The sequence below is a fragment of the Pristiophorus japonicus genome, chromosome 9 (assembly GCF_044704955.1).
Source record: "Pristiophorus japonicus isolate sPriJap1 chromosome 9, sPriJap1.hap1, whole genome shotgun sequence".
In the NCBI taxonomy this organism is placed as follows: Eukaryota; Metazoa; Chordata; class Chondrichthyes; family Pristiophoridae; genus Pristiophorus; species Pristiophorus japonicus.
Genome location: NC_091985.1, coordinates 155,574,957 through 155,597,596, shown reverse-complemented (window position 1 = coordinate 155,597,596; position 22,640 = coordinate 155,574,957). Strand labels below are relative to the sequence as shown.

The window sequence follows — 22,640 nt, the reverse complement described above, 5'->3', positions numbered from 1 at the left end:
AAGGCGAGGCATAGTAATGCACCCATTACAGTTTTCAAAATCACTTGGTTTCAATCTGCCCTGTTATTTCTGTCTGCCGCTGCAAACTGGGAGCCTCCCGCACCGTGCTGTGTGTAAACATTGCACTGACTGTGACCTCCGAGGGAAGCGCTTCCTCATCCCTGTAAATAGCCACCAGTTAGCGACTCTGCAAGCCTGGACCCACTGTTTTTCCGGACGTTGTTATTGGTGGGCGCTCAATGTGGCGGCCGCAACGAATTTACCGAACGGGGCACAAGCGTGGGCGTTACACCAGGAATACATCAGGATCGGAGCGATCGTCAGCAGCCGGGCGCTACAGGTTTGTGACCCCGGTGAGCCTCGAAAGAATTTTCGGTTGGGGCACTAAACGCTGCACTCCCGGTCGGTAACCTCTAACACTCCCATTAACTCCCCTCTGGTCGCTAACTGAGATGACAGACAACTGAAAATCCAGCCCACAGTATTGAGGAGATAGGGTTTTCATGGAACCAACAGCGTTTATCGTATTTAGTGTGCATCAGCTCCTGAGTGTCACTTTTACACAGCGTCCCTCCATTCCTTCATGAACTGTGTATGCAGTTGCCACTATGCCAGATGCTTGGCTTGGTACCGATACTGGGACTTTTCTCCAGCACCTGCACAGGCCAATTCTCTGCCCCTCCGGTTTAGAGTTATAGGGGTGTATCTTTCCCATTGTCAGGGCGGGGCACAGAGCAGAGAAGCTGGCGGGGAGGTTCAGACACCCCTTACAGAACCCACAGGATGGAAAATTGGATGGTCTCTGTCACAGGCGGGACATCCACCTGCCAGATTTCACTCTCTGCGCTCCACGCATGGGATGCTTAACGCCCAGGAGGTAAAGCCCAGTATCTGCCCATAATCGTCACAGTGCAGAACCTGGAAGCCGCTAGTTTAGGATTAGGATGCGTCTGGACCATCAAAGTGGAGCCATGCTAATCAGTACTGGAATAACCCAGGTTAGTTGGGGCAGATCAGTTGCCGTCAATTCAAGCCCATCTCTTGTTGCTTTGCTTGATAGTTGTGTGTTTAAATAGCTTTTAAAATGCTGCAATCAGATTCAATATACTCTGATAATAAAGTGGGTGGGGGGAGGCAAGCTGGGCCTATGAAACAATGAGCCTGAAATTCCAATGCCCCGGGCCCTTACGAAGTTTCTACGGACCCGGGAAGGCATCTGAAAAGCCGGTTTTCGGCGCGCAATGTGAATGCACTGAAAACCAGCTTTTCCGATCTGTCAAGATTCTGGCTTGACAGATCTCGCGCATATCGGGAGCGAGGACATTTGTACGTGCAAATTTGCAATATTTACGCATACAAATGTCCTCAAAAAGTTTGCGCCTGAAAAAGCTGCCGCATAGCCTACTTTTACAGGCGCAAGTTTTTTAAAACACACAAAAACATAACAATAAAGTTATGAAAACATTTTATTGTTAAAAACTCTCCCCACAACGGTAAGTTTATTTTAAGGCAGAATTAAAAAAACTTTTTTAAAAAATGGGGAAAATATTTTTTTTATAAGACATTAATAACTTTAATTTAAATTAATCTTAAATATGTAGTGTATATTTTCTATTTTTTATTAGTGTTTTGTGTGTTTGGGGGGGGTTCTCAGTCATAGTAATAGGAGTTTCGGACTGACGAAACTCCTATCACTATGAATGAGAATATACTATACCTGATTGGCTGCCCAGAGCCATGTGACTCCAGCTCCAGGCCTGCGCACGTCCCGACGTGCACGCGCTGCAATGCGCAGCAAGAGGAGGCCTGTGCATCGGAAAGTCGAGCGGGGGCAGCAGCTTCAGGTAAGTGCATACTTTTTCTCTAAAATTTAGTCGAACGCCCGCGGGAAGGAGAAAGCGGAATTTCTGGGTCATTGTCAATGCACATGAAGGAGAGAATGTCACAGTTAGCTGATGCGCTATCAGTGAACATGAGGGAGGGAATGTCACAGGTAGCTGAGACACTGGCGGCGAACATGAGGGAGGAAATGTTGGAGTTAGCTGCTGCAATAAGGAAACACACCCAGATCCCGCGCCCATTGACAGAATCAACTGCTACTCCCACTCCAATCCTCAGACCAGCCTCTGAAAAGGGCCAAGCCAGGCCTTCCACATTACGGCCTCCCCCGCGCCCCCACCCAATGAAGAAGTGCGCAATACCCGAGATGTTCAAAAGAATAAGCTTGGTGCCAACCCAAGAAACGTTGCCTGCAGGCAGGGATGGGGATGTCACCAAGACCAAGCGCAGCGGGCGGTCTCAGAATAAGGTGGAGGTTCAGTGTGACTGAGATATTCCCTCCCTCGTGTTCCGGACAGTATTCCCATTTCTCACGAGAGAGAGAGAGAGAGAGAGAGAGAATGTTGTTACTTCACCCGACAGTCTCGATACCTCATCAGCCACCTCACTGATGGTGTCCAGGAGTGATCGGGTAAGGTCAATGCTCTCCGCACACATTGCCATCATCAGAACCACATCTGTTAGACCCTGCACCTCAGGAGAGCGCTGTCGAGCTCCTCTTCCCCTCCTCACCCTGGGTATGGCTCAAAACCTCAGCATCTCAAGACATAAGAACTAGAGAAATGATGGCTGCAATCAGGAGTCAGTAAAGATCATAGGACCCGAATTTGGTGAAGGCTTCCGTCCACCTAAGGGTCGCCCAAAGGACCGCCGATGGCCGCCCGAGGTAGCGGATGGTTCTTTGGACGGGGTTTTCATCAGCAAGGTCCCTCGAAGGTCGACGGGTGGCAAAGCAGCGACGTATGCCACCAACCTGGGCGGCAGCCGGCGGGAGCTCTCATTCTCAGCAGCAGAGGCGCTTGCCGCCCAAGTACTGCCGAGGATGGAGTCGGGCCCACGGAGGGTCGAAGACCTGAAAATAAAAAGCATAAAAAAAAACATCTGACGACCATTAGGGGACCCCGTCCAGGAAAGTCCCTGTAAAGAAATAAGTAAAAAAAAATGTCACTGATATGTTTTCCCCCACCTTCCCACTTACGGTTAAGGACAGACCAGCCTCCGCGAACCGGTCCACCGCCAACTCCCGCCGACTCCCGCCCGCACCAATCTGGCATCTCGGCGGGCGGAAGTCCACTTGCGCGCATCGGCCGTCCGCTGACGTCGGTGGGCTCTCCCCTCCCGCTCGCTCCTGGCCACGTCGAAAGTGGCGCTGGGCGGTTCGAGCAGAGGAATATCGGCGGCAGTGGGCGGCGAGTGCATCAATTTCAGGCCCATCATTTTTTATATATGTGGTGCTCTTGCAGAGAGCCAGCACGGGCTCGATGGGCCGAATGGCCTCCTTCTGTGCTGTAACCATTCTATGATTTCACGGTTCTGTGGTACTTGAGACGACTATTATTTTAACAAGGAGTGCAGTAGAGTCAGACATGACTGCGATGTACTCTTTAAGTACCAGTCTCTCTGTTAAAGCTATCAACGGTTCCCTGCACCAGCTCACTTTCCCATCCTGCTCCTCCGAGGCATCACTAAGAGCTTCACATTACCAGAAGCAGAGCAGGAGAGACATGGAAAGGGTTAGGGTGGGAACCACAGCCACAATCAGGGGAGGGTTTTGAAGAAACATTTTGAAAAGCAGGGAGGAAAGTGGCAAGACTAGAAGCAGGGGCCATAATCTTAGAATAAGAATAAGGGGCCGCCCATTTAAAACAGAGATGAGAAGAAATTTCTTCTCAGAGGGTTGTAAATCTGTGGAACTCGCTGCCTCAGAGAGCTGTGGAAGATGGGTCATTGAATAAATTGAAGACAAAACTAGACAGTTTCTTAAACGATGAGGGAATAAGGGGTTATGGGGAGCGGGCAGGGAAGTGGACCTGAGTCCATGATCGGATCAGCCATGATCGTATTAAATGGCGGAGCAGGCTCGAGGGCCCGTATGGCCTACTCCTGCTCCTATTTCTTCTGTTCTTATGTAAGGTGGACGGATCCAGGGAAAGCGTTGAATTAAGGTCGCAATTTATGATCTCCAGAACAATTGTGTGTGTTCCAAAAATATATCTCTTTCCTTCTTTTTAGGATAACGACTTCAGTCCATCCGACAGTGAGGAATTTGTGGAGGACAGCTTTGCGGAGAGGATTCCGACTGTCCCTTTTGAAGGAAGACTCGATGGAGCTCGTGATGAAGCCACAACCGGTACTGTAGTTCAGGCTACCCAGATACTCCCCATCCTCAGTGTAACCTCTGGTGCCCCTACTGATTGGTCAAGTCACCTATCTGGTTCGGAAGGAGAGGTGACTGAGAGTGAACACCAGATCGGTAGCCCTGTGTTCACGCCCGCACTCGTCATCACCGGTGGGCATATTATTGCAGAAGAGAAGCTTATCGCGACCACCCCAATTTCCCAAGGCATACAGCACATGGCCATTGATGAGGATATAGTTGGTGTCACAGTTTCTTCTACGGCCCTGCCCCGTCACGTAGCAGGGACCGAATCAACCACTGCTGCAGGCGAAGAAACCATTAGTAGCACTGCTTCTCCATCTGTGCAGGAAACCGAGGCATATCTTCATGGGGGAACGGACGAGGGCGTTACTGCAGACCAGGATGTTGGTAGGACCATCTCTGCTCCAATGGCGCAGCCTGAACACACACAGGAAGTCGAGGAGGAGATCGCAGCGGATGAAAACGCTGTCAGTGTCACGGCTTCTGCCACCCAGCCAGAGCTTGCCCCTCCAGCTGAGGTGGGCATCACCGAGGGCACCGCGGGTCACTTTACCGCTCTCAGTATCACAGGGTCGCCTGCCGCGCATCCCGTCAGCGACGAGCTGCACGTGGACACAAATGTTCAGCAATTAGTAGGAGAACAACCTCAGGCATTGCCTTCTTACACACAACAAATCATTGTACACGTGGATGAGGAAAACAAGGAGTCAGCCGTCATTGGAAAAGCAGAGCAGTCTGACGGCATCGTGCACGCGACGATCTCTCCACTTATTGGCGATCATGAGGCAGGAGCCAATGCTGTCCCAGGAGCTGCAGTGGACCAGGACAGCAGCACAGTGCTCACTCCATCCCTGGCATCCACTGGCGATCATGGAATTGGACCAATAGTAGATGGAGGAGAGGACGATACCAGAACAATGGCAGCCTGGACAGCACCATCGACTGGGATAAGTGTGACAGAAGGTGAGTCGGTTATTTAGAGTACAGCCTTGCTGTTTAATCGGTAAACTCCGTACAAAAAGAACTGTTAGTTAGGCAAAGATCTGGGGAAGAGGCAGGACTGTACCGACACAGGCCCGTACCGACACAGGAATATACCAACACAGGAATATACCAACGCAGGAATATACCAACACAGGAATATACCAACACAGGAATATGCCAACACAGGCCCGTACCAACACAGGAATATACCAACACAGGCCCGTACCAACACAGGAATATACCAACACAGGAATATACCAACACAGGAATATACCAACACAGGAATATGCCAACACAGGAATATACCAACACAGGAATATACCAACACAGGAATATGCCAACACAGGCCCGTACCAACACAGAAATATACCAACATAGGAATATACCAACACAGGAATATACCAACACAGCCCGTACCAACACAGGAATATACCAACACAGGAATATATCAACACAGACCCATACCAACACAGGCCCGTACCAACACAGGAATATACCAACACAGGCCCGTACCAACACAGGAATATACCAACACAGGAATATACCAACACAGACCCATACCGACACAGGAATATACCAACACAGGAATATACCAACACAGGCCCGTACCAATGCAGGCCTGTACCGACACAGGAATATACCAATACAGGCCCGTACCAATACAGGCCCGTATCAACATAGGAATATACCAACACAGGAATATACCAACACAGGTCCATACCAATACAGGCCCGTACCAACACAGGCCCGTACCAACATAGAACTGTACCAACACAGGACTATTTAACGCAGCTACCTCATTAGAATTTTATTTGCCGGTTTGGCGTTGATTGCACGGCAAGCAGGCATGCTGGGGACCCACATGGCGCGATCTCAACTCCAATATTTGACAGGCCAGTATTTCCGAGGATGGAATTTGCAGGAGCTTTATGTTGGAAGCAACAGAGAAAGAACTCTGAGTAAGGAATCAGGATGATCAAAGGCTACGCCCAGCTTTAATGACACCTCGTTTGATGTTGTACTGGGCGCTGTGAGGAACCGGGGAGAGAGGTACTCTTCCCCGGTAATGGAAGGAAGAAAGCTCCTGCTGAAAAAAAGAAGGCCTCACTGGGGGTGGTCCAGGAGGTGAGGTGTGTATCACCCACACTCCTCACTCTGCCTTCTCAAGCCAACTCACTCTTCGCACACACTTTACCTTGCAAGCCCACCCATCCTTCTCTGTCTAGGCGATTCCTCACATCCATATCTGTCCAGCCACCACTGCCACCCGTGCTCATCCCTATACAGTTTGACTCCTCTTCCTGTTAGTCACCCTCACCAAATGCTCTTCATCCATCAGCTGAACACTTGCCATTACGCTCACTCGTAGGTCTGTTCTTCCCCTATTGCAGGAGTACAAATTGTGAAGGTGGTGGTCAGAGTTCCCTTTAAATTTTGGGTGTTGGTGGGGGGGGGCCCTTTAAGAGGCAGCATGACCCATTCAAAATACTGCGTTTGGGCATTTTTTTTCCTTTCTAAAAGTCAGCAAGCTGGTTACACGGGAGCTGGCTGCACGGGAGCTGGCTGCACGGGAGCTGGCTGCACGGGGGCTGTCTGCACGGGAGCTGGCTGCGCGGGAGCTGCAGAGCATTGCTTGAAGGGAATGATGGTGCTGACCACAATCTTCCAACCCTCCTTGGATACAGGGTGGTACCAGAGGATTGCAAATGGTCCATCCTTGTTGAAAAAATGGGAGAAGAATAAACCTGACAATTACAGGGCAGTTGGTTTAACGTCGGTGGTGGGGAAGCTTTTAGAAACAATAATCCAGGAGAAAATTCAATGGACCAATAAAGTCGAGCCAGCACGGATTTGTTAGGGGCAAATCGTGTTTGACTAATTTGATTGAATTCTTTGATGAGGTAGCAGAGAGGGTGGATGAGGGCAGTGAGGTTGATGTCATATATATGGGCTTTCAAAAGGCATTTGATAAAGTACCACGTAGAAAGTACCCTATATAAGCCCATGGATACAAAATTAGCTAAAGGATAGAAAACAGAGAATTGTGGTGATTGGCTGTTTTTCGGACTAGAGGGTGGTGTATAGTGGTGTTCCCCAGGGTTCAGTGCTAGGACCACCGCTGTGCTTGATATACAGTATTGACTTGGGCTTGGGGGTACAGGGCGCAATTTTTGAAATTTGCAGATGAGACTAATCTTGGAAGTGGGGTAAACAGTGAGGAAAATAGTGCTAGACATCAAGAGGAGATATGGACAGGCTGGTGGAATGGGCGGACAGGTGGCAGATGAAATTCAATGCAGAAATGTGCGAGGTGATACATTTGGTAGGAAGAATGAGGAGAGACTTTACGAGCTAAATGGTACAAATTTAAATGGGGTGCAAGAGCATTTGTGCACATATTTTTGAAGGCGGTTAATAAAGCCTGTGGAATCCTGGGCTTTATAAATAGAGAAATAGGGGCCGAAATTGCCCCTCCCAGAAAGGCCCGTTAGCGTCTCCAGGATGCACTACTGCAGGGGACTAAAGTGTATCACCCCCCCAGGCGCAATAGCCAGAGCACCCCCACTCCCCCCGCCTCCCCAGTATTGCCCCTGGGGCTCCGACGGTGAAAAGTGTTCTGCGCCCTGTGATTAGCACACTGGCGTGGCGCACGCACGCCGATGACATCATCACCTTGCGCACCGACCCCTTACCCGCCCCGCGCCAGTCCCTTTGCGCCCCTCGGGGGGGGGGAAATTGCCCCGCGGTACGCGAGGTCAGCTTGGGGCGATGCCACCCACAGCTTCTCGGGGCGAGTGGCCCTGGCCCCCCCGGCCACCATTAAAGGGGGGTGGGAGGGCGGCGCCCACCATCTTTTTTTCTGTCGGTTGACTTTACAGTCAGCCCAACAATGGTGGCCACTGGTTCGGCCCCTTTAAAAGGGGAAGGACGATGTGACGCGTCAGCATGACGTGGCATGTCCATGTCGCACTGACATCATCAGTGCGGCGCTAATTTGCTGAGCGTAGCACCCCGCAAGCCACGCGCAAACCGCCCCATTACCGCAACCAACATTCTTTTTATTCAAAAAAGCACTTCCCTCGCCCATGCTAAAATATCTGTCAATTCGAATTGACCGCCCTAAACCCAGTGCGGGGCAATTTCTGCCCCACAGAGTACAAAAGCCAGGAAGTTATGCTAAACCTGTATAAAACACTAGTTCGAACCAAGCCGGAGTATTGTGCCCAATTGCGGGCACTGCACTTTAGGAAGGACGTGAAGGCCTTGGAGTGGGTACAGAAGAGATTTACTGGAACGGTTCCAGGGATGAGGGATTACAGTTACCTGGATAGACTGGAGAAGCTGGGATTGTTCTCCTTAGAGGTGTTTAAAATCATGAAGGATTTAGATAGAGTAAATAAAGAGTAACGGTTTCTAATGGCGGAAGGGGCGATACGAGAGGGCACAGATTTAAGGTGATTGGCAAAAGAAGCAGAGGCAACATGAGCAAAAACTTGTTTACACAGTGAGTGGTTGTGATCTGGACTGCACTGCCTGATAGGAAGGTGGAAACCGACTGAATAGTCGAGATCCAAAGGGAATTGGATAGCTGCTTGAAGGAGAAAAATGTGTAGAGATATGGGGAAAGAGCGGGGAGTGGGACTAATTGGATTGCTCTCTGAAAGAGCCAGTGCAGACTCGATGGGCCGAATGGTCTCCTTCTGTGCTGTACTGTTCTATGATTCCGAGTTCACTGCCTTCCTTTCCTCCTTTAATCTTTCCCTTCATGTCAACTCCCCCATCCATACACATGGCCACCCCCTCGATCTTAACATCTCACATAGCCTCGCTATCCCCTCCGTACCCATCACCGATAAGGCAATCTCCGACCATTTCCTTATATCACTCTCTACCCATATTCCCCTTCCCCCTCCCAACCCCCCCCCCCCCCCCCCCCCACTCTGCACTTTCTAATTCCCAACTATCTAGCCTTTGGCTTATCACTCTTCGTGCCATTTCTGCAGCTACTGACTGATTAAATCACACCCTCTCCACCACCTTTGATGTCCTTGTCCCCACTAAAACCATTACACAAGCTCATCCTAGTCGTTACTCCTAGTATAACCCTCATCTCCACTCCCTTAGGTCTAAGGGACACAAACTTGAAGGTCTTTGGCAGACAACTGGTCTAATCATCCATCTCCAGATTTGGCTAGATCATATAAAGCACTACCGGGTCCTGCTCTCTATCACTAAAACTTCCCACTATTCTAAGATGACAAAGATAACACAAGGCTTCCCTTCACCACTAACCATCTCAAACCACCCTCCCCTGCCTTCTCCTCCCGCACCTCCAACAATAAACGTGAGGAGCTCATGGACTTCTTTGTTAAAAATTTGGACAACATCTGTTCAACTGCTTTGCTTTCAATTCCCTCCCTCCTCGAGCCCACCTCTCTGATTGTTTCCTCTCCGATTACCCCCCGCCCTAACCCTGAATTTCCATATTTCTCTCGTTTCTCTCTTGTCTCCCCTCTTGCCCTCCCAAAACTCATCTTGTCAATGAGACCCACCTCCTGCTCTCTCGACCCTATTCTTACTAAACTGCTGACTGCCCAACATTTCTTCCTGGCTCCCTCGTTAGCCGACATTGTTCTCTCTCCTCAGGTACCATCCCCCTCTCCTTCAAATCTGCCCCTGCCACAGTACAGAAAGGGCTCTTACTAAGGTCATAAATGACACCCTAATTGATTGTGACAAAGGTAATCTAACTCTTCTCGTCTTTATCGACCTGTCTGCAGCCTTTGACACGGTTGACCACTCCATCCTCCTCCAACGCCTCTCCACCGTCGTCCAGCTGGGTAGGACTGCACTCGACTGGTTCCATGCCTATCCTTCCAGCTGTAGCCATAGAATCGCCTGAAACGGCTTCTCTTCCCACTCCCCCATCGTTACCTCTGGTCTCCCCCAAGAATCTATCCTTGACACCCTCCTATTTCAAATCGACATGCTGCCCCTCAATGACATCATCCGGCAACACAGGGTGAGTTTTCACATATACGCTGATGATACCCAGCTCTACCTTTCCCCCACCTCTCTCGAACCCTCCATGGTCTCTATACCGTCGGACTGCTTGCTTGACATCCAGCACTGGATGAGTAGAAATTTCCTCCATTTAAATATCGGGAAGCCTGAAGCCCTTGTCTTCTGTTCATACCACAAACTCCATTCCCTTTAAACTGATTCGATCTCTCTCCCTGGCAACTGTCTGAGGGTGACCAAGTCTATTTGCAACCTTGGTGTCATATTTGATCATGAATTGAGCTTCCTTACTCACTAAGACTGCCCATTTCCACCTTCATAATATCGCTTGTCTCCGCCCTTACCTCAACTTATCTGCTGCCAAAAACTTCATCTATGCCTTTAGCACTTTTAGATTTGACTATTCCAATGCATTCCGCCCTCCCTAGTTCTACCCTCCATAAACTTGAGGTGATCCAAAACTCTGCTGCCCATGTCCTAACTCGCACCAAGTCCCGCTCACCCATCTCCCCTTTGATCGCTGACCTACTCTGACTCCCAGTTAAGCAACGTCTCAATTTTAAAATTCTCATCATGGCCTCCCCCTCCCTATCTCTGTAATCTCTTCCAACCCTATACTCCCCCTAGACCTCTGCGCTCCGCCTATTTGAACATCCCCGATTTTAAATACTCCACCATTGGCAGTCATGCCTTCAGCTACCTAAGTCCTAAGCCCTGGAATTCCCTTCCTAAGTCTCTCCACATCTCCACTTCTCTTTCCTCCTTTAAGACTCTCTTTAAAACCTTAACTTTTGACGAAATTTTGGTCATCCGCCCTAACGGCTCCTTATATGGCTTGGTATCATTTTCTTTTGATAACGCTCCTGTGAAGTGCCTTAGGACATTTTATTACATTAAAAGCACTATATAAGTTGTTGTTGTTGATTCTATGGTTCCATGATAAGAGCACAGAACACAAAGGAGAGGGAGAGAACCAGAGGTAGGCCTCCACGGGTCTCGCAGCTGACAACTGCAGATGAGGAGGCACTGGAGATCATAGAATCATAGAATCATAGAAATTTACAGCACGGAAGGAGGCCCATCGTGTCCGCGCCGGCCGACAAAGAGCCATCCAGCCTAATCCCACTTTCCAGCTCTGGATCCGTAGCCCTGTAGGTTATGGCAGTTCAAGTGCACATCCAAGTACTTTTTAAATGTGGTAAAGGTTTCTGCCTCTATCATTCTTTCAGGCAATGAGTTCCACACCCCCACCACCCTCTGGGTGAAGAAATTTCCCCTCAAATCCCCTCTAAACCTCCTACCAATTACATTAAATCCATGCCCCCTGGTTGTTGACCCCTCTGCTAAGGGAAATAGGTCTGTCCTATCCACTCTATCCAGGCCCCTCATAATTTTATACACCTCAATCAGGTCTCCCCTCAGTCTCCTCTGTTCCAAAGAAAACAACCCCAGCCTATCCAATCAGTGGCATTATGGCGTTCCTGGTTTTCGGATGGGGAGCTCCCAGCTAGCTGGTGACACAATTAAATAAAAGCCACCCACAGGTCATACAACACTCAGTCATGTTGACTTGGTTTCAACAGCGAGTGAAATATGATCATCTTCATCATTATAACATGCAACATTCTTCCCGTGCCACGACTAATTCATGTCCGTCTCCCGCAGGGCCTTCAGGCATGCAGCGGGAGTCGATGAATGTGGCGGGTGACGGGTCCTCAGAGGAGCTGAGTCCCCCTGAGGGTGCACCGTCACAGGACTCTTGCAGATCATGCACCAGCTCAGATACTCACTTCGCAGGGACCAACAAGGGAGATAGTTGGGGTTTTCACCCGGTGACTCACACATCACAAGTGAGCAAGAGCAGATGGTGGAGACAGGGAGAGCAGCGTCGGAGGGCACAGGATGCCCCAAGTTTTGCTCAGCTGCACACAGAGGCTGTACCCCGGGAGCCGTCGATGAGCAACAGCAGACAATGTGCGATGCACTGACAGGCCTTCAAAGTGGAATCGCTATGTTTGCAGAGAGATTGGAGGAGTCAGCTTCAAGCACGAGTGGGGCCGGGCATTGTGAGGATACCTTCTTCCATTGATAGAGTGGCCAGCTCTCTGGAACATCAAACGCTGCAATCACTTTAGTCCATGCAGGCCTTGATCACGGCCATGCAGACTCTGGATGCCAACATGTCTGCCACCTTCAATAGGATGACAGGCACCATAGCCTTGGTCTCACAGGGCTGCACTGATCTGCACCACAGTACTCCCCAGCACAGTGGTAGCAGTGAAATGTGGCCATGTGAGGGATGATGACAAAAGGGGTCATGGAAGTGGGGACTCCATTCAAACCCCTTCCACTTCTCACCCATTGCCCACCCCTCCCGGCCCCCAGTCAGTACCCCACATGCTGCCTCGTGACCCGATGGATGAGTCTGTCCCAGTATAGGTGCAGGTCTAGTCGTCTATGCCGTCTCAGGGGCTCCAAAACCTAGAGGTGTGGGAAGAGGGGCCGTTGCATGTGCTTGTGACATGGGTCCAGTGGTGCAACATAAGTGAACCTTGCATTAATATGGGCGTCGGGCAGCAATAAAACAGGTGGTGGTGCAGTGCCCTCATCACCCTCCTCCTTCTCGTCTTCCTCTTTGAATTCATCCGAAGAGACCGTGTGCTCTGTGCCTTTTTCCTCCTTCAGCTCCAAACTTCGCTGCTGTGCAATGTTGTGCAGACCGCAACATACCACAACCATTCTGGAGCCCCTCGCTGGCGAGTACTGAAGGGCATCTTCAGATCTGTCCGGCATCTGAAGCGCATCTTCAGCATGCCGATGGCTTGTTCGAACACACGTCTGATGATCTTATGGCATTCGTTATAAGTGCTGTTGGACTTCAGTGTTGGGGTTTCGGACGGGTGTCATCAGCCACGTTTGAAGTGACTATCCCTTGTCTCCCAGCAGCCGCCCTTTCCGTCTGCTTGTAGGTCAATTGGTGTCAGGGAGCTTGGACTGCTGTAGGATGAAAGTATCCATGGCAGCTCCCCAGCAATCTTGCACACACACTGGCAGAAATATTTTTTTGTGCTGGCATACCAGCTGCACATTGATGGAGTGGAAGCCCTTGCAGCTGATGAATACTCCTGGGTGATCTGAGGGTGCCCGGGTGCCCAGGTGTGTGCAGTCGATGATGCCCTGCACCTGTGGGTAGCCAGCCAGAGACGCAAACCCGAGCGCTCGCTCATTCTGACCGGCGCCATCGTGGGCGAAGTTCACATAATCGCCAGCATGTTGAACACTGCCTCGCCTCATGCATTTGTGGACAGGCGACTGGGAGACCCTAACTACGTCTCTCCGGCAGAGTTCAGGACGGTGGTCCCTATGACAACAACTGGTAACGCGTGGCCACCAGGTCCAGCAGGGAGATGATCTTCTGGCTGCAGATGTCTGCCCTCAACCTACGCTCCCTCAAGCACTGCTGATCCGACATGTCAAGGAAACTCAGCCTCTGTACGCATCCTGTGTCGCGGGTATTGCCTCCAGTGTGCACCCCCTTGCCCCTCCCTCCTCTGCCCTCCCCTCTCTCTGCCCCGCCCCTCTCTGCCCCACCCCCTATCTCTGCCCTGCCACCCCCACTCCCCTCTATGCCCCTCCCTCCCTGCCCCGCCCCCTCTCACTGCCCCGCCCCCTCTCTCTGCCTCGCCCCCTCTCTCTGCCCTGCCCCTCTCTGCTCGTTCCCACGCCTCACTCCCCTCTTTACCCCTCGCTGCCCCTCCCCATACTGCCCCTCCCCCTCAATTAGCTGGTGCTGTTATTGATGGTCACTTTGCTCCTAGTCCGATGTCCAATCAAAGGTAGCCATGGAGCCACCCATCCTGATCTAAGTCCCAAAACCTTCAAGGTGCAGAAACTCACCCCTGACCACATGTGCTGTGAACAAGCCCTTCCCCAGTGGGAGGTGAGGAGGCAGCTGTGAGCACTGAACATTTACTGCTGTATTTGCCTGGCTTTTAATGAGGCCCCTCAGTTGCCATTGTGGTTTCCATGGCGAGTTTCAGGAAGTGCGGGAAAGTGGTGGATGCGCTGTTAAATGCCAATGTCGGTTGTAATATCGCTACAACTCTTTTAAATAATACAATTCAACCATGTGACCCTTTGTTAAAGGGGCATGACCACCAGAACCCGCAAACCAACAAATAAACATTAAAGGGAACGTCAACAAATCAAATTAAAATTTGGTTGCCGGGGGTGATGATGCACTCCAGTCCCTCCGGTGCCCACCTCTCACGGAAGGCCGCGAGCGTACCGGTGGACACTGCGTGCTCCATCTCCAGGGACACCCTGGCTCGGATGTAACCGTGGAAGAGAGGCAGGCAGTCGGGCTGAACGACCCCCTCGACCGCCCGCTGCCTGGACCGGCTGATGGCCCCCTTGGCCGTGCCCAGGAGCAGTCCTACGAGGAGGCCCTCAGACCTACCCACTCCCCTCCGCACAGGGTGCCCAAAGATCAGGAGTGTGGGACTGGAGTGCAACCAGAATTTGAGGAGCAGCCCCGTCAGATATTGGAAGAGGGGCTGCAACCTGTAATATTGCTACAGTGGAGCAATGGACATTGGTAACTCGTCTTTCTGGAGAATATTCCGCATCAACAGCGATCCCGCCCGTGTTAATCCTGGAAGTAATGCGTTGGAACCGCATATGCATTTGCGGCCACTTTAACCCCCACCCACGCCCAAACCCATACGATGCTCCATATTCAAATCCCGCCTTTGCCTCAATACATTCTTTTAAAAATCAAAGCGGGATCCTCATCATCATCGGCACTCCCTCAGAATCGAGGAATACTTGCTTCCACTCTTAAAATGAGTCCTTAGGTGGCTGAACAGTCCAATACGAGAACCACAGTCCCTGTCACAGGCGGGACAGATAGTTGTTGAGGGAAAGGGTGGGTGGGACTGGTTTGCCGCACGCTCTTTCCGCTGCCTGCGCTCGGTTTCTGCATGCTCTCGGTGATGAGACTCGAGCTGCTCAGCGCCCTCCCGGATGCACTGCCTCCACTTAGGGCAGTCTTTGGCCAGGGACTCCCAGGTGTCAGTGGGGATGTTGCATTTTATCAGGGAGGCTTTGAGGGTGTCCTTGTAACATTTCCTCTGCCCACCTTTGGCTCGTTTGCCGTGAAGGAGATAAGTAGAGCGCTTGCTTTGGGAGTCTCGTGTCTGGCATGCGGACGATGTGGCCTGCCCAATGACATTAGTCTATCCATCGCAGCCGAAGTCTGATCTGGTGAAAGTCTGTTAGAATTAGAAAAAGTAACAAAAATAATCTACGGAATGTAGTTGTATTAGTGTTATGAAGGAGCAAAGCTTTTGTTTTCCTATAGACCCAGAGATTACAGATATGCCTCAAACACCCAACGATTTGAGCGGTTTACTGATATCATTAACACCACCGGATTTGAATATTCCTTCTGCTTCAGATCCTCAGCTTCCATCATTGGCGGACCATCGAGTTCCCCCCGACAGCTCCAGAGCATCATCTGAAGGAAATGCCACCTCAGCGCCATTGACAGAGGACGCCTCACAACCCCTGACGCCATCTACAGAGCTCCCAGTGGAAAGGCAGCCCGCTGAATCTATCAACCAATCCACGGGATCCCCGCCACACACGCTGACCTCCGACCTGATTGATTTTGGTGGGGACAAGTCTGACGGCGAGACCCACACCATTGCCGCTGTGCCGCACACAACTGCTGCTCCTCACGCCTCCAATAATCAAATGACAGACTTTGAAACGGGAGAGGAAGATGTCGGAGGTGAATTTGATGCAGCGAGTGTGGTCACCACAGACGTGCTGTCCGGAAGTCAGCCTAGTGTTCCCTCTACCGCATCTTCTTCCCCTCTGAAGTATTTAACAAGAAGCTCCCTGACGCCTGTTCCACCTAAAGAGCTGGTGGTGTTCTTCAGCTTACGAGTCACCAACATGATGTTTTCCGATGACCTTTTCAATAAGAGTTCCCCGGAATACAGGACACTGGAACAGCAGTTCCTTCAACTGGTGAGTGGACCCTTTTGCAGTGTTTGGAATAATTCGCTCCTCCAATGTTTCGTTCTGTATTCACAAGAGACAGACGTGTTATGTAACAATATGTTAGGAATTAGAAATTTGTAACAATGATTAGACTAATACGTTAGGTTAGGAAATTGGCTGAGCAGCAGGAGACAGAGAGTAGGGATAATGGGCAGGTACTCTAATTGGTAGGATGTGACTAGTGGTGTCCCACATGGGGCCTCAACTATTCATCGGATTTATTAACGACATAGATAATAGGAATAGAAAGCCACATATCCAAATTTGACGATGATACAAAGATAGGCGGCATTGTAGGCAGTGTAGATGAAAGTATAAAATTTCAAAGGGATATCGATAGATTAAGTGAATGGGCAAAACTGTAGCAAATGGATTTCAGTGCAAGCAAATGTGAGGTCATCCACTTTGGACCTAAAAAGGATAGAACAGGGTACTTTCTAAATGGTAAAAAGTTAAACACAGTGGAGGTGCAAAGAGACTTGGGGGGTCCAGGTACATAGATCATAGGTACAGAAAATAATCAAAAAGGCTAATGGAATGCTGGTCTTTATATCGAGAGGACTAGAATACAAGGGGGTAGAAGTTATGTACAAAGCCCTGGTTAGACCACACCTGGGGTAGTGTGAGCAGTTCTGGGCACCACAACTTAGGAAGGCTATATTGGCCTTGGAGTTAGTGCAGCATAGGTTTACCAGAATGATCCCTGGACTCCAAAGGTTCAGTTACAAGGAGAGATTGCACAAACTAGGGTTGTATTCCCTGGAATTTAGAAGGTTAAGGGGTGATCTGATCAAAGTTTTCAGGATATTAAGGGGAACAGATAGGATAGATAGAGAGAGACTATTTCCGCTGGTTGGGAAGTCCAGGACCAGGGAGCATAGTCTAAACATTAAGAGCCAGGCCTTTCAGGAGTGAAATTATGAAACACTTCTACACACAAAGGGTGGTAGAAGTTTGGAACTCTCCTCTGCAAACTGCAATTGATGCTAGATCAATTGTTAATTTTAAATCTGAGATTGATAGATTTCTGTTAACCGAAGGTATGATGGGATACGGGCCAAAGGCGGGTTTATGGAGTTTGGTCGTAGATCAGCCATGATCTCATTGACTGGTGGAGCAGGCTCAAGGGCCTCAATGACCTGCTCCTATGGTCCTATTATACATCGCTCCCACTTTTCATTTCCAATATCACCTGTTTTATACCAGTGCCAAAAGTTACAATTACACCCCCCCCCCCCCCCCGCTTCATGTTTATGTCAAGTCTACTGTTTTTAATCATTTCAAACTGAGCTGGTGCAAAATGGTTGGGTCTATCTACTGGTCCTGGCATATTATGTATAGTCAGAGGTAACTGTGAGTCAGTGAAGACATTGTAATGTGTGCAGAGAATTCTAGTTAGAAATTTTGAAAATGATATCCTTGCTCCCCTCTCCCTTCACCCCCACCATTGATGTCCGTGCTTTCATCCACCCAGGTCTCACACTCGAGACTTCCCTCCTTAAACCTTTCCTCCTCGAAACCCACCTCTTTGACCAAGCTTCGATCGCTACTGCTAATCAGTCACCTTTGGCTCGGTGTCCATTTTGCCTCTATGAAGCACCTTGGGGCGTTTCTCTGTGATGTAAAAAATGCGTGGCGTTATAAGCTGCGCAGGTACACATCGTAACATTGGCCCAGAAATCACGGCCTCCCCAGGTCCGTACAGAGTGCCTACGGACCCAGGAAGGCATCGAAAAGCTTTTCTGATGTGTCATGTTTCTGGCTTGACAGATCGCACGTATATCGGGAGCGAGGACATTTGCAAGGGCAAGATTGCGGGATTTACCCATATCTTGCCCAACAAATGTCCTCAAAACTCTTGCGCCTGATAAAAGCAGGCTTATAACCTACTTTTACAGGCGTAAGAGTTTTAAAACACACAAAACATTGTAAAATAAAATTTTAAAAACACATTTTATTGTTAAAATCCCTCCTCACTACGGTAAGTTTATTTTAAACCATCATTAAAAAAACGTTTTTAAAAAATCGGAAAAATAATATATTTTTTTAATACATAAATAACTTTAATTTAAATTAGTTGTGCATTTTTTCTATCTTTTATTATTGGTTATTGGTGTTTGGGGGGGGGCTTTCTCATTCATAATAATGGGAACTCCAACTTACAGAATTCCCATTATTATGAATGAGAATATACTTTACCTGATTGGCTGCCCAGAGCCATGTGACTGCAGCTCCAGGCCCGCACATGTCCTGACGTGCTCGCGCTGCAACGCGCAGTCAGTGGAGGCCTCAGGACCGGGAACTCAAGCGGACGCAGCAGGAACAGGTAAGTAGGCATCTTTTTTCAAAAGTCCATCCGAACGCCCCTGGGAAGGAGAAACCGGGATTTCTGGGCCATACAGTTTTACACCTCTAATGTCAGATGGCCCATTGTCTGATAGCAGTGCTTCCTTGCCCGTGTACTCAACTCCCCCGAAGTGATGGCAGAGACTTTAATGGATGGAAACCAACAGAAAAAAAACATTCAGAATTGTCAGGGGTTAATCCAATTGTGCGATTGAGTGAGTGGCGATGATCTAAAGCCAGCTCGGGACCCCGTACACATCTATAATGCTCCAATGGTGTATTATTCTGTGTATCCTTTCATGCCACTTGTAACCTGATTTAGTGAATTGCGTTGCTAACAGAAACAAAACTGGCGACTGTGGGAAAGATCTTGTGGCTTCAAAGCATTAAACAGCAGTTGATATATTCAAGAGTGAGAGAAGTCTTGAATATTTATCGTGGAACATGTAGAAAGTAAATGAGGTCAATCGAGCCCAACACCTGAAGCTTTTAAACATAAAATCATCATTGTAAAGACATTGTCAACAAGGCTAATCAAGTAACAGGATATATCCAAAAGGGATTTGATTATAAATCAGACAGATTATTTTAATTCAGTTCATAAATAAATCTGGAATTTAAAAAAAGCTAGTGTCAGTAATGGTGACCATGAAACTACCGGATTGTCGTAAAAACCCATCTGGTTCACTAAAATCCTTTTAGGGAAGGAAATCTGCCGTCCTTACCGGGTCTGGCCTATATGTGACTCCAGACCCACAGCAATGTGGTTGGATCTTAACTGCCCTCTGAAATGGCAGCTCACCACCACCTTCTCGAGGGCAATTAGGGATGGGCAATAAATGCCCACATCCCGTATACAAATAAATAAAATTTTTAAATCTGCATAAACTGGTTATTAGTAAGACAAAATTTGAAATATTATGTGCTAGTTTTGGGTAACCTAAATTCAAAAGAATATTTATGCAACAAGTGTGAATTTACGAGTCAAAGCTCAGTTATACAGAGAGGCTCGTGGAACTGAACGTGTTTTTAATGGTGAAAAGAAGATTGGGAAGGAACATATGCATGGTCTTTTAATGTAGAAAGGCATGAACAATATAAATGTAATCAGGTCGTTTAACTTAAATTGTGGTTTAACAACAAGAGGACAAAACTGGATATAATGATCATAGGCAGTCCCATGGAATCGAGGAAGACTAGCTTCCACTCTTAAAATGAGTCCTTAGGTGGCTGAACAGTCCAATACGAGAACCACAGTCCCTGTCACAGGTGGGACAGATAGTCGTTGAGGAAAGGGTGGGTGGGACAGATTTGCCGCACGCTCTTTCCGCTGCCTGCGTTTGATTTCTGCATGCTCTCGGCGACGAGACTCGAGGTGCTCGGCGCCCTCCCAGATGCACTTCCTCCACTTAGGGCGGTCTTTGGCCAGGGACTCTCAGGTGTCAGTGGGGATGTTGCACTTTATCAGGGAGGCTTTGAGGGTGTCCTTGTAATGTTTCCTCTGCCCTCCTTTGGCTCGTTTGCCGTGAAGGAGTTCCGAGTAGAGCGCTTGCTTTGGGAATCTCGTGTCCAGCATGCGAACAACGTGGCCTGCCCAGCGGAGCTGATCGAGTGTGGTCAGTGCTTCAATGCTGGGGATGTTGGCCTGTTCGAGGATGTTAATGTTGGTGCGTCTGTCCTTCCAGGGGATTTGTTGGATCTTGTACAGATGTCGTTGGTGGTATTTCTCCAGCGACTTGAGGTGTCTACTGTACATGGTCCATGTCTCTGACAAGGCTCAAATACAGTTAATGTGAGACAATTTGAATCTGATATCCAAATATGGTTTGTAACTTAATCCTTGCAACTTAATCCCTTTATTGTGTTTGACCAAGTCTTTGACACATGCAATGTCTCCAAGCAGTAGACATGTAGAGAAATAAATAATATTACCCCATTTATCCCCGGGGTGGAGACATAACCTTTATCGATCCTTTCAATCCAGAATCTCTTTACAAATTATGAAGGAAAGCTCAAGCTCTTTATAGGCCTCTAGTCATGCACTAGATGATTCATTATATTCTGATAACAGTTGAAGATCCACAGAAATAAGGTAGTTCCTACAAAATTACCAGATGGCCAACTTGTTTACCATCTAGGCATGTAACTAATCATTGTCCCTTATTTCAAGACTGTCTTGGCTATCTTGTTTCTCAATGTGGTGACCAAAAGAGGTCAACAGGCAGGAATCACACATCCTGCACTTTCAGCGGAAGCTAAACAGCACAGACATCTAAATTTTACACTGACACATTAAGCATCCTGGGAATCAACACCTTTAACCATTTTATTATTTCTAGCTAGAGGACAAAGCCACAAGCCAAAGAAAGCAAATCCTTAATCATGTCAGAACCGTTTAAAGGGTTAAATTATGAGGACAGGTTGCGTAAACTTGGCTTTTATCCCCTTGAGTATGTAAGATTGAGGGCAATCTGATTGAAATGTTTAAAATGATAAAATAATTCGATAGGATAGATACAGAGAAACTATTTCCTCTGCTAGGGGACTCCAGAACAAATGGGCAGAGTCTTAAAATTAGTGCCAGGCCGTTCAGGGCTGATGTCAGGAAGTACTTCTTCACACCAAGGGTACTGGAAATCTGGAAATCTCTCCCCCAAAAGTTGGACGAATTAAACCTTTCAAGATTGAGATTGATAGATTTTTGCTCGGTAAGGGCATCAAGGGATATGGGGCAAAGACAGGCAAATGGAGTTGAGGTGCAGAACAGCCATGATTTAACTGAATGGTGGAACAGACCCAAGGGGCTGAATAGCCTACCCTGTTCCTATGAAGATTCTGGGATCAGGAAGAAACATCTGCGTTTCACTGTATTTGAACTTATATCTGTGGTTTTCACCTTCCTCAGCAGATTAAATAAATTGGGGAGATTATGTGAGAGTGCACGTGAAGGAACCATCACAAGTGTACACATCTCTGTGCTCTATGTGCAATCTGACTACAAGTGCATTTATTGCCAAGTCACAAGTTTGTTTTGTATCTAAGCAAGTCCTTATAGTTATATATAGTTATATGCAATCTTTCAAATGCCTCAACCAATTGAACACAACAGGTTTCCATTATCATCACAGGCAGTCCCTCGAAATCGAGGAAGACTTGCTTCCACTCTGAGAGTGAGTTCTCAGGTGACTGAACAGTCCAATATGGGAATTACAGTCTGTCACAGGTGGGACAGATAGTCGTTGAGGGAAGGGGTGGGTGGGACTGGTTTGCCGCACGCTCTTTCCGCTGCCTGCGCTTGCTTTCTGCATGCTCTCGGCGACGAGCCTCGAGGTGCTCAGCGCCCTCCCGGATGCACTTCCTCCACTTAGGGCGGTCTTTGGCCAGGGACTCCCAGGTGTTGGTGGAGATGTTACATTTTATCAGGGAGGCTTTGAGGGTGTCCTGGAAACGTTTCCTCTGCCCACCTTGGGCTCGCTTGCCGTGTAGGAGTTCCGAGTAGAACACTTGCTTTGGGAGTCTTGTGTCAGGCATGCGGACAATGTGGCCTGCCCAACAGAACTGGTCGAGTGTGGTCAGTGCTTCAATGCTGGGGATGTTGGCCTGATCGAGGACGCTAACATTGGTGCCTCTGTCCTCCCAGAGGATTTGCAGAATCTTGAACAGGTTTCCAGTTAGTCATTGGCAGGGCAGTTATCCTATAAATTATGAGAAGAGTTGGTTATTTTTGAAGAATTAACTTCACATGACTGGGATGCTAAGTTTGAGTCGTGTGGTCCTGTACAGTTAAAATCAGGGCAGTGACTTACCCCCTGTGATCCCGTGGCCTTCCTGTGCTGTCCTGATTTTAACCTGCTCTTTTGAGCAGGAAAGTAGGACATCCACATGAAGGCAGTGGGCCCTTCTTTAATAATACAAGTGGGGACCCGACGGCAATACTAGTCGCAAGCCTGAACTGGGTAGGGGGGGTGAGCAGGGACAGCTTCCTCATCAGGCCATACAT

General features: G+C 48.8%; 1 protein-coding gene across 1 annotated transcript in view; it reads left to right on the top strand.

The window, feature by feature from the left end:
• Window positions 1-22,640, top strand: part of LOC139273941 (interphotoreceptor matrix proteoglycan 1) — a 128,995-nt gene that overhangs the window by 82,005 nt on the left and 24,350 nt on the right. Inside the window, exons 13-19 of the mRNA XM_070891014.1 lie at window positions 2,693-2,869; window positions 4,072-5,182; window positions 9,946-10,044; window positions 11,891-12,075; window positions 12,911-13,061; window positions 13,392-13,601; window positions 15,684-16,261. Coding sequence (XP_070747115.1) covers window positions 2,693-2,869; window positions 4,072-5,182; window positions 9,946-10,044; window positions 11,891-12,075; window positions 12,911-13,061; window positions 13,392-13,601; window positions 15,684-16,261 — 2,511 coding nt within the window. The remainder of the gene's footprint in view (window positions 1-2,692; window positions 2,870-4,071; window positions 5,183-9,945; window positions 10,045-11,890; window positions 12,076-12,910; window positions 13,062-13,391; window positions 13,602-15,683; window positions 16,262-22,640) is intronic.